The following is a 12922-nucleotide window of genomic DNA, read 5'->3' on the forward strand; positions in this document are numbered from 1 at the left end:
TCTCATTTATTAGCTACCCATCAGTGAATCTCCCCCGATTGCACAGTGCCACTAGCCTTGGAAGGGCAGAGGCAAACCACTAAACAGCTTAATGCACCAGGAGGACTCAAATGGCCCAGATCTGTCAGATGAACTGGCAGACAATCGTACCAGCTAGTCTCTACCCTCATCTAAACTTTCCCTAGCCATGACCTGGAGCTGTTTTTAAAATACCATTGAATACAGTTGCTTTTGAGCAGAAATTTTTGTAACTTCGTGTTCAATTGCTGTTCTTAAGCTGCTGGTTAAACACAGACCCTGGTCTCATACATAAGGGTAAAACCAGTGAGCCACTGGGCCTTGTCACTGACCTGAATATATGAGGAAAATGGGATATTACATGGGTTTGCAATGCAGAAGAAATGTCAGGAGAGGGTGCCACTGGACACAATGTCCTCCCAAACATTACAGCAGACCTTCATGTAAGGCTATATCAATCCTTTGAACTCTGTACAAATTTAACAGTGAATATAGATCACTCATTTTCTATGGCCTCAGAAACAACATGCCTTTTTTTCCCTCATCCAGAATCCACCACTGGCCACACGAGTTTTTGAGATCCCTGGGATCTGTTAGTTATTCATGTGAAGTAATTCTGTGCGATAAGTGTTTTTCCTCATGAAATTGTATTGTGAACATCTGCACAAAAGGCCAGGGTGTAGTATTTTAAGAACGTTAAATTCAGAAGTCAACAGAGACAAAAATGTTAGTTGGTAAAATAAGAGTATTTTTTTTATTAAGTTTAATACTTTAATCTAAAACTGGAGCAGTATGCTGAGAAACGACAATATTACCAAAACTTCACACATTAAAAAATACCACCCAGGCAAAGGGTTGAACACAAGCTTATCAACAATTAACCAATTAAAATCAGCTGTGCATTGCATATTAGCATAATATACATACCATTTTAGAGGGGACTTAAGTGCAAATAAAATCGTAAAAAAAAAACCTCAGTTGTTTGGCAGATGTACAAAATGTATTGGCAAAGAGTGTTTGTAAAATTTACTATAAAAAAAACATAACATTCCAAACTATATAAAAGAATCTAATTAAATATATTCCACATAAATTAAGGATTTAGAAGGAAAGGGTTTGTAGTAGCAGGCGTGCAAATTAGAAACGTAATGCCACCAGCCAAAATGTTCAAACATTAATGCATATATTTTAAGAGCTTGGAAAGATTTGAGAGGAAAAATAAAACAAAAAACATCAATCTGACACAGCATTAGATACACGGACACCAACACTGAGATTTCTTGTGCATATTATGCAAAACAAATAAAAAAAATTGTACATGAACCATATACACAGAGGAATAGAAAACAAGAGATTATTGCTGTATAATGTGGATGTACAGGTTTAAAACTTTAGTAGATAAAATCACAGCGCACAAGACTGAAGAGCAGGTCCAGAGGGTGTCCTGTGAGAATGCCCTATCAATTGCCGTACTTGGCTGACCAGTCGGTGCGTCCATGAACGGGCTGGACTGGGGGACGAGGGCGCAGGCCTGGTGTGCTCTTGGTGGGAGAGCACAGGTAAGATGCGCCCACCTGACTGCTAGACCTGCTCGATTTCCATGTTGCATAATCTAGGACATTGAGTACAGGCATTTAATGAATGTATTTGATTTGTGCTGGTGCTACTAAGCTTATATAACAAACAAGTAACTGCATGCCTGAATCAAAACAGGCTTGCTTAAAGTTTTGCCCAGTATAGATGCTACTTTACTTTAAAACCAAACACAATTTAATGGCAAAAGTGAGAGGATTTAGATTAGCAATTCCCACTATAGTACCTGAAAATCTGATTAATGTTCAGATGTAGAGGTTTTTGTAGCTTTAATGCTAAAGTAGCAAACATTGGGGAAAAAAATATTATCTATTGTTAAGGGAAATCATATATAAGAGACAAATACACAGGGGTTACACAATGAAACTGAAACACCTGTCATTGTAGTGTGGGAGGTTTCATGGCTAAATTGGAGCAGTCTGGTGGCCAATCTTCATTAACTGCACATTGCACCAGTAAGACCATGTGCATCCAATGGTTCAAACATTGTATTCTGAAGGCGGTGCCGTGTATCAGGACGACAATGCACCAATACACACAGCAAGACTGGTGAAAGATTGGTTTGATGAACATGAAAGTGAAGTTGAACATCTCCCATGGCCTGCACAGTCACCAGATCTAAATATTATTGAGCCACTTTGGGGTGTTTTGGAGGAGCGAGTCAGGAAACGTTTTCCTCCACCAGCATCACGTAGAGACCTGGCCACTATCCTGCAAGAAGAATGGCTTCAAATCCCTCTGAGCACTGTGCAGGACTTGTATATGTCATTCCCAAGACGAATTGACGCTGTGTTGGCCGCAAAAGGAGGCCCTACACCATACTAATAAATTATTGTGGTCTATAACCAGGTGTTTCATTCTCCAATCCCTATATGTCACTATATAAAAAACGGCAATAGTAGACCTAGACAAAAACTTCAGCATAAAGAAGAAGAGAAAAAAAACACATTGAAGGCCGTAACTTACTTGACAGTGTTGAATCTATTGGCGCGAGCTGCACTCTTTGGCCGGCTGAACCAGTCTCTTTCTTATAAACCGAGGGCACATATCCACCTGGACGTGTTCCTGAAACACATTTACAAATTACTTTAAAAACAAAACTTCATGCAGTTGTCTGACTCTACCAAGATTTCAAGCATTTGATCATTTATCAAAGTTAAAATAATTTAATCATTCCCTGTATGTACTAATACAGTGCAGCATTGTTACTGTGGGATGATGCTGTAGAAAGCAACACCAAATTATTAACTTAATAAAAAATTCTAGTAGGTATAAGGCATTAATGAGTACTAAACACAACCCTAAAATGAACAGAATTTGTGATTTACCATGGCTGCCCCTGGTAGGAAGCGTCCCTCCGACAGGAACACTGTTGCTCCCCCACAGGTTGTTACCACTCAGGTCCTTTGTCGCATTTACTGCTACATTCTTCTTAGTGCTTAACCCTTACATATGGAAACACAAGTTAATAACTACTAATACACTCCAATTATCTTAACTGTTGTTTTATTAAAACTGTTGGATAAGCAGGGGTCCACAAACGTTACGGTGAACCACATAGCTCCCATCCCCAGGAGTGCATTCATTTATTGTTCACCCAATACAGATGCAATATTACCCTCAAATTAATAACCAGTCATGCAATAAAATCATGCAGACATTTTATATCATCAGCATATCAACTCTACTAAACCATTATACTAACTGCCATTGGTGATTAAACATATGATATGTGTATTTACCTGGTAAATATCTTGATTGTTTCAAATAATGCTGCTTGGCTGAGGCTGTCCTTGATGGCTCTTGAAAGGGCAGCATGTTATTCATATTGGCTACGCCATCGTTTCTGGAAGGGCTGAAATCCAAAACATTTCCTACCCTGTACAACATAAAAAAAACACTAATATGACAGGTTGAACAATGTTGTAGTGAATAATATTTAAAAAGTGATGAAATGACCTGTTGAGGCTGTTGTCTGTCTGCCTCCGTTTGTCATTGTTGATGGAGGTTGATTTATTCAGGGCAGTTTTTGTGCTGTCCAAATCCTCGTAGTCATCCCATTCTTCTCCCTTTAAGACGCCTGTGACATGACCCCATCTCCTGCGGCCTCCTTTGGGCTTCAGTGGGTGACTGGAGAAATTGGAATTCTCAGGTTCTGAAGTTAACTGTTACAGAGAACACACAATTCTGCATTTATTAAAAATATACTGCTTGAATGTGTAGTTTAAGTACATTACCATTGTTCATTTAAATGATTGAGGCTTACTTTAAATGTAGTACACACACAATGTACCATGCAGAAATTAAAAATATTTTTAATATATTTTCAAAATAATGTTATGTTACAAAATAGCCCCACAAATTTAGTATGGGCACCCTTCAAAATATTTTTTTTTTCCTTCATCAATTATTTTGTCCACACATTAGCTAAGACTTCCTTTACACAGTGCCACCAGGATGGGAGGGGCAGGGCAAGCAAATGCTTCCTCGGAGACATGTACATCCCACTACCGCTTCTTCTAAAACTGCTGTTTTCACAATTCCACTCGAGCTCAACACCCATAAAGAACACTACCTGTCCAGATCTGTTACGCTAGATAGCATTGTGCTTATGATGATAGGAGGAGGGCCATACTACCCATGGTTGTACTCTATTAGATACGTCAACTCACCTCAAAACCAATCTCCTAATGATTAAACTCAATTTTTGAATCTAATAAAATGATGTACGGGTTAAAAACATTTAGCCCATGGAAAATAAACAATCCAGCTGTTCAGACTTCATCATAAATGTGACCCAACAAAGCATTTACTTATGACCTCCCATCGACACTACAGCAGTTTAGCCTGACCATTCACTTTGCCCAACTGTATAGTTATAGGTGATGTATAGTTATTACACATTTTTCCGAGACTGCTTTATGAACAAGGCCAGCTTCTCAATACTTGACGCCCACAGACCACAAGAGATGTCATTTACATATTTTAGTTTTCAGGGCTTAAAAGTGCAGCTTATTGAATTCTAAAATCTCCAAATCTGCGTAAATGGATTACAAACTTTTACTCTTCATATAACATCAGACATCGAGTGAACAATAAAATAGGATGCAAATGTTAAGTAAATATTTCTGAAACATATATTATGAGCAAAACGTGCTTCCACCTGGCACTGACACAGCTTTGTTGCGCACCTGGCTCTGCAGACCTTTGTCATATATTAAGGGAAAGCGGGTCTGAAGGGCTCTGGTTGTGTCCGCCTCTGGTCTGGGAGGTCTTTTGGGCAGGTCTGAGAGGTGCTGCTGTTGTTGTTGTTGTTGGGGGTAGGTGAGATTTAGATGGGGCTGGATCTGCTGAAGCGGCCGTGCTGGTGAGAGATGAGGCTGAGTAGGTTGTGGTGGCTGAGGAGGAGGGATAGGCCTGAGCTGAGGTTGGGTTGGAGGCTGTGGTGGAGGAGCCTGAGGCAGCGGTCGGCTCTGCTCCAGCAGCTGCTGCGGTGTTCCCAAAATCTGACCCACCTGGAAATAAGGATAGCGCAGGGCCTGGGAATGAAAAGCAACATCAGGAAGTGGTTAAGAACATTACAGGAATTTAAAAACAGGCGGTGTTAAGTAGTTTTAGGGTTCGGTCCCATATGTCAGTGCTGGACACAGGTACATGAGGCTACTCTTTGAGGATGGTTCCAGTAAGTTGCTTTGCCCAAAAACCATTAAATAAAGAATCAAATATAAACCTAATCCAGGGGCAAAATCTAGGTCAGGGCAAAAATACCACTGAAATTAATTGCATTTTAATCAAGCTACAAAGCTCCACTGTGTGACTGAGGATGTACTGGGTCACTATATTACAATATCACTTGTGACTTGACCCAATGCAACATACAATAAATAATTCATAATAATTCATTCATAATTCTGTGAACATAAAACATGGAAGACCAACTGGGCTAATAAATGTTTGACACAGAGAAAAATACAAACAGATTTGACTGGTCAACAGAGTCTATTCTGCATTTGATTTGCTCCAAGACTTGCAGATGAAGTAAATAATGCTAATCATTCAATGCCATATTAAACCTAATGCCTTAACCGACTAATCCCTAACAGACTCGTGTTTGTAGCCTGAGGGTGTATCACCTGGTTGGCAGCTGGTCTTTTCTTGGGATCCCACTGCAATAGGTCTCTCATCAGCTGAATGGCCTCAGTGCTGGCATTGGGTATCAGACTCCTGAGACTGGTGGGGACGCACTGTGGCCAGCGGAAACTCATGGTGGCTGCCAGCTGATACCCTTCAGGCCAGTCGTTCTATGAAGCCCACAAATAAACATGTAGCATTTGTCCACAGCATAAGCTTTTTACATATTAGGATAGAAGCTAATGGTGGTGAATGCAAACTGGGAATATGTAAATACCAGCAGCTGTGAAAAAAAGATCTGTCAAATAATTTCTGTAAGAAATCCCTGCAATATTTACATCCATTTACATTCAACTATATTTGTGGTCACAATACGCCAGACTGTCAATTACTTTCAAAACACTTGGTTTTTCAATTATTGCACTACATTTTTAAACCTTGATTGCTCTTTTCTCTCAGCTTTAAAACAGTGATTATTCTTAGCTGCACATAAGCATATTTTTTGGGCAAAATACTGCTAGCTGAACAGCAGTCGCAATTTGGCAACTGCAGATATGTACACACAGGTGTCATTTGGCTATTTTCAGTAAGGAAGTAATATAGTACAGTTGACAGATCCATTAGAACACCTTCACTGGCTCCAATTGACTTTTAGATCAGACTGGGACGTTCCTATTTCAACCCTGCTTCCTGACCTTTTTTGGAGTTCCCAAGACCTGGCAGATTTTGAAGATGGTGTCCACTTCACTAGACCCAGGGAACAGAGGTCTGAGGGTGTAGAGCTCAGCCATAATGCAGCCCACAGCCCATTGGTCTATAGGAGAGCTATAGCTTGTGGACCTGAGGAGAACCTCTGGAGCTCTGTACCTAAAACACAGATGCAAACCAGAAATCAGACTTCTAATTAGATGGGGATTCAAAAACATATTATGCAACATACAGTTGACCACAAGATTGACATCCCTTTTAACACATGGGCACAATGAAGTTGTTAAAAATATAGAATTATTACAAATTATAAAAGCATTTCTACCCAAATCCACAAAGGATGAGGGTAAGCTTACCATCTTGTTGACACATAGTCGGTGTAAGGTGGACGAGATCTAATCTCTCGAGCTAGTCCGAAGTCAGCGATTTTTACCAGCTCAGGACCCATGCACAAAAGATTCTCCGGCTTCATATCCCTATGGAAAAAGCCTAAGGCCAAGGAAGAAAAAAAACAAAAACAAATAAGGGCAACATAAATAAACATTTTTACCATTAGCTTTTCAAAGCTAGTAATAAACTAAGCATCTTAAGCTGGGTATTTTCAAGATATATTAATCCCTTATAATTACACAGTAATTTTGGGATTGTCTCAGTAACAAAAATGTGAATGAAGGGCTAAACTTCTGTAGGCTGAATTTACTGTCATATGTAAATGACGTTTTATAACAAAACTAAATATACTTGCAGCCAGAGAGACTTTATGCACTTATCAAACATAAGACACAAATTAATTTAATCTGATGGCAGAGGATGAACAGCAGAGGAAATGTACAAAGTCTGAATGAATGACATTGGCCAGACATGTAAAAGGTTTAAACTTCATTCATTCATTCATTCATTATCTGTAACCGCTTATCCAATTCAGGGTCGCGGTGGGTCCAGAGCCTACCTGGAATCATTGGGCGCAAGGCGGGAATACGCCCTGGAGGGGGCGCCAGTCCTTCACAGGGCAACACACACATTCACTCACACCTACGGACACTTTTGAGTCGCCAATCCACCTACCAACGTGTGTTTTTGGACTGTGGGAGGAAACCGGAGCACCCGGAGGAAACCCACGCGGACACAGGGAGAACACACCACGCTCCACACGGAGCGGGAATCGAACCCACAACCTCCCTGGAGCCGTGTGACTGCGACACTACCTGCTGCGCCACCGTGCCGCTCAGGTTTAATTTTGCATTACTTAGTTATATTTTTTAAAAGCCACCAGTGTAATACTACCATGTTTATGAATGAAGGCAAGTCCCTGTAGAATCTGAAACATGATATTCCTCACTGCAGACTCAGGAAACAGCCGTGTCCTGGAACAGTAGTAAAACAGTCTCAAAAGTATGATAAAAATAAGACATCATTTTTTTTAATGTACAAAATTAACAATAATCAGAACAGAGGCAATACAACCACTACCTTTCTTTCATTAGCTGATAGAGGTTTTCCTTCATGTACTCAAACACAAAGTAGAGGTGGTCGTTTTCCCGAATTACCTCCTTTAGTTTGATGACATTGGCATGGTTGAGTTTCTTCAGGGACTGAGACCAAAAGAAATCATTATTGATATGAGCGGTCACCAGCCCATCTCTCATACTCTTGGTAAACACATGCAATCTGAAGAGTTTAAATAAAACAGAAGTATCTTTAAAAGTCATCATTCTGAATATTGATGATTATGATGATGATGATGATGATGATGCAGAATGAAGAGTCCCAGTTTCTGTTGTCACTTGTTATTGAATAAAATTATAATAATTTCTAAGGGCTGCGCTTTCATGCACTGGAAAGAGTCAAGGATTCCACGTATCTCATAAAAAAAAGCAGGGAATGGATCAAACCTCAGTTTGCTCTCAGTAGTTGGCCATGCTTCTACAGTGATGCACTATATGTCCAAAAATATGTAGACACTGCTTATGAATGGTGAATTCAGCTACTTTATATGTGCACCTGTTGTGGACACCAATGTTCCTGTTGTGTAACCTCCATGGAACAACATTAAATGAAATATTATGATCTGGAGCAGCTGCACAAGCCTAGGCTCACCACACTGAAGTATAAAACACTTAAGCTTAGAAGTGTGGCTCAACAGAACTGTGTTCTTTAAAGTGATGAAACTGAGTTCAATACCTTTGAGTGGATTTGCAAAACTCCACTAGTCACAAAAGTATGAAATCATCCATCATCAATGCCTAACCTCCCTAACGTTATACATGGCAGAATACCATTACATTCTCACATACATGTTCTCACATATAGTCTAAAGCACTGCCAGAAGAGCAGAAATTGATATAGCCATAAAAAAAATTCTTAAATTGGATGAGCAGCTGCCCACATACCTTTGGCTATATAGTGCATGAACTAGCCTATATGTAATGATGTTTAATAGGCAGGACACTTTTCTTGGATTATAACTGCAGGATAGGATTTAAAAGGGAAACATAGGATCCTAAAACACAGCCATTTCAAAACACACAAGAGTCACCTTCTACTTCCAATGTGCTGCTGTAGAAATGAGAAACGCTGGGTTTTAAAAGTGAGCCGTGATGAGTAATTACATTCAGAACAAAGAATAAACATGACAATTAAAGATGGATGGAGATGAAGCATTTAATAGGACAGCTTAAAAATGATTAAAAAAATGAGAATGTTTTATTTGTGATAGGTCTGAATTATTATTTGGCCCAAACATTTATTTGGAAAGACAACAGTTATTTTCTTTGGTTCGGAGCTTTCACAATCATGCATTTAATAATTAGATGTGTTCCATTTGCCAGAAACTGTCTCCCTGTAGGGAAAACATAGCTGTAGAATAAATTGAAACATTATGAAACTATTAATTGAATCCAATGAAAAAAAGATTCAAGTGGAGAATTTATCTAACCCTTTTTTCCTGTGCTGCAGCTCCTAGCTTGTTGCAGGCCAATTAATCAGAATCATTACATTATGTAATGCTATTATAGAGAAAGGAAGTGCCCCAGACCATGAACAAACAAAACAAAAATTTATGGATTTTTAACTACATTTTAATCAAAACAATATGTTTACTTAATGAGCTGGAAATGCTAAACATCTCTTAAATTAACAAATTAATTGAATGAGACTGATGAGACTTCTTTAAAAAAAAGTTTAACTTAATAAAGCTTTTATCTTTTGTACTTCTGAAGCTTTTACGTTTAACAGTTTCGTAATATTAAACAACACCGGGCAAACCTAGTTTCGCTGGACAACATTTGTCACACCACTATTTCAGTAACGGAGAGGCAGTCATTCATATGTGTCCTTGAGAGTAATTTAGACTCATGTAACAAATAAAATGGGCCTGAAAATGTAGACCAAACATATATGGTGTTTTTTAAGTCGTTTTCTAATATGTAAAATTGTGCAGCAGCACAGGGAAAGCCAATTATTAAATGGCAATCAGTCATGAGCACAATTGTCATGGTGTGTGTGGTGGATACAGAACCAAAGAAGATAAGAAGCTGGAACATGATGTTTTTTGTGTTAACAGAAAAAAAAACCCAGCAGAATTTACCTTGACCTCTCGAAGATTCATGCACTCCTCCCAGGAATAAAATTTTCTTTTCATTCTGGAAAAGAGAAATAAGGGTTTTTTTTATTGGCCATGCAAGAACTTGATGACTTATATACTGGGCTGCACATTCATTCATTCATTATCTGCAAGCGTTTATCCAATTCAGGGTTGAGGTGGGTCCAGAGCCTACCTGGAATCATAGGGCGCAAGGCAGGAATACACCCTGGAGGGCACCAGGGCAACACACACACACACACATTCATACACTCACACCTACGGACACTTTTGAGTCGCCAAGTCACCTACCAACGTGTGTTTTTGGACTGTGGACTGAGGAAACCGGAGCACCGGTAGGAAACCCACGCAGACACGGGGAGAACACACCAACTCCTCACAGACAGTCACCCGGAGTGGGAATCGAACCCACAACCTCCAGGTCCCTGGAGCTGTGTGACTGCGACACTACCTGCTGCGCCACCGTGCCGCCCTCTGGGCTGCACAATATAAACTAAATGTTTTACAATTTTATATTTTCATACCACTGAGTTTTTTTTCCCCAGTGGGTGCTGTGTTTGAAAAGTGTCAGTCAAACACCAGAATTTCTGAAAGCTAGTCCCTACTGTGCACTGCTTATAAAATCCTGATCCTGATTAATATCCTGTAGTTTATTATTAGGACTTGGTTAGGAAAAAAACACGATTATTTTTTCACCACCTTAGTTCATCTTCAAACTGGATTGCGTACTCCCTTGCCACATCAGCCTATGCTTTAAAATAGAAGCTCATTAGTCACTTTAAGTCAACAGTATGCACACAGCAGGCCTAATGGCTTTGATTACTTATGAATTCTGTGCTTTCTCCCATAAGCACATCCTGTGTAAGCCAAAAATAGACTGCACTGTTTCAGGCTTTGGGATGGTGGCTTTCAGGAGCCTGACAGATGTCTTCTTAATCAGTTGAATGGTAGGGCTTGACTTTGATTTTCTCTCATTGGTCCCCAGCTGTAAGCTCAGCTGTCAGCTTTAAGCCTGTGTAACTGCTCAGTGAAACACTACTGTGCTACAGATCAGACATCAGGCATTTGTGAACAAGGCATGTACATGTCTGTGATTAGACATAAAAGTATGGATTTGGTGACACACTGCAAAGGGTGACAATAAATATAACAAAGACAGCTACACCAGAATCACTGTACAACACCTTGAGTCTAAAAGCATTAAATTGTTAACTGTGCTGCTCCAATATGTAGCATATTTCCTTATTGCTATTGTTTAAATGCTCTGAACATTCAGCGTAGTTTAGTATTCATTTCATTTAAATTTATTTTAGATGATCTTTATGGACTGGAATATTAAGAGTGAATAAAAAACATCATTCTGACATGAAGATATTAGACATTATTTGAACAATGAATCAAAAAGAAAACAAGTTATAGACCATCCCTACAAAACAAGAGCTTCACTCACTTCTTGATGGCGACAAGCTCCCCGGACTCCAGGCAGCGGCTGAGGATGACAGAGCCGTAGGTGCCATCGCCCAGTTGTCTGAGAGCTGTGTAGCGGTTCATTGTACTTCCTGGCTGGGCACGGCCAGAGCAGAGCCGGCCGAGCGCAGCCACGTTTTGCGGTGATGGCAGCAGTGGAGGAGAGGCGCTGGCCTCATTGTGCTAAGGGCTCACCTCCACCTACGATGCAGAAAGCAACAGTTTTAAGATGGCAATGGAAACATGAAAACAGACCTAGGAAATATATATTAAAAGGGGTAAAAAATATTCCACAGTTTATAGAGCTAGGAAGGAACTTTTTTATTATTTATTAACTTTTAAATGCTTATAAAGTTGACATAATAGGCTAATTACAAGTTGATGATAGCAACCAATTTGAGCTTACATCACTTACAAAATTCAATAAACAGATCTGTGATTCGTTTGTATACTGCAGCCCTCTGTGACATCACAGGACAATACTGTGATGAACAACAAATATTTTAGTATGGATGTGTGTTTACAAATTAAACTCTTGTTTATAGACCTTTTTCCACATCTGTTCTTCAGAATGACATGTTTAGAGATTACGTACAATAAAATAAACCCTAATACCACGAACGTTTTCTAGATATATATCTTCAACTTTATTCTGTACATCCAGATCTATTCATATGCAATTAATCCCAGGGGCCACTAATCTCATCTACAAAGGGCCTGTGTGTCTGCAGGTTTTCATTCCACCCAAATAGGAACACACACAGTTTAACTGTTTAGGGACGGATGGATTGGAAACCTGCAGCCATGCCGACCCTTTGTGGATAAGAGTGGTGACCCACGGAGGCATAGACTTTTTCCACTCATGACACATTTTCTAACAAACCACAACATGTTAACAAGATAAAATAATAATAATTGACTGTCCATGATAAGGGTCCTTAAAGTCAGAGGCAGATTTAATGCCTGAAAAGCGGCATGACCATTTCTTTACCTAAAGCTAGCTAACGTAGGCACAAGAAATACAGAAGATAAGTTTATAGATGCAGATACGTTATAACTGATACATTCTGAGGATCTGAGATGTACGTTTACACGCGGTTAAACTGGAAAGCACGTTTATGTCGGTCCTACAGCGCTGCGTTCATAACCGTTAGCGGAGTCGCTTCCTGTGATTTATCGATGTTTCTCCTTGAATGTGTTTTACAGTTTGGCATGTTTTAGTCATAAACACAGCTCAGACGTTTAGTTTACCTGTCTTTTCTGAGACGTGGGCATTCCAGACACTCCAGTATCAGTATAAATAACCCATCTGGGAACCTCACGGCTAACAACAGTAGTGAATCTGACCACAGTCTCTAACAACAGTCTGGGGCGCGCTCCAAACGGCGCTCTCGCTGACTACCT

At 39.7% G+C, this 12922-nt stretch overlaps 1 protein-coding gene across 1 annotated transcript; it reads right to left on the reverse strand.

Moving 5' to 3' along the window:
• Positions 1-754: 754 nt before the first annotated feature.
• Positions 755-12916, reverse strand: LOC136687062 (serine/threonine-protein kinase ICK-like). Its single transcript, XM_066661265.1, has 14 exons — positions 12770-12916; positions 11502-11719; positions 10037-10091; positions 7921-8042; positions 7735-7814; positions 6807-6939; positions 6438-6609; positions 5745-5912; positions 4803-5150; positions 3571-3776; positions 3354-3490; positions 2940-3056; positions 2578-2676; positions 755-1630 (listed from the first exon to the last, which is right to left on the reverse strand). Exons 2-14 carry the CDS (start codon positions 11600-11602, stop codon positions 1479-1481), a joined length of 1890 nt encoding a protein of 629 aa, XP_066517362.1. The 5' UTR covers positions 11603-11719; positions 12770-12916; the 3' UTR covers positions 755-1478.
• Positions 12917-12922: the final 6 nt, after the last annotated feature.

This window comes from Hoplias malabaricus, chromosome 2, assembly GCF_029633855.1.
Source record: "Hoplias malabaricus isolate fHopMal1 chromosome 2, fHopMal1.hap1, whole genome shotgun sequence".
NCBI classification, from domain to species: domain Eukaryota; kingdom Metazoa; phylum Chordata; class Actinopteri; order Characiformes; family Erythrinidae; genus Hoplias; species Hoplias malabaricus.

Bases quoted from the DNA above. Each gene is read 5' to 3' on its own strand.
- LOC136687062 (XM_066661265.1), bottom strand. From the start codon at position 11,602: ATGAACCGCTACACAGCTCTCAGACAACTGGGCGATGGCACCTACGGC. The intron at 6,610-6,806 runs GTAAGCTTACCC...TCTGTGTTTTAG, and splicing joins GACTATGTGTCAACAAGATG to GTACAGAGCTCCAGAGGTTC. The intron at 3,777-4,802 runs GTGCGCAACAAA...TCTCTGTAACAG, and splicing joins ACAAAGGTCTGCAGAGCCAG to TTAACTTCAGAACCTGAGAA.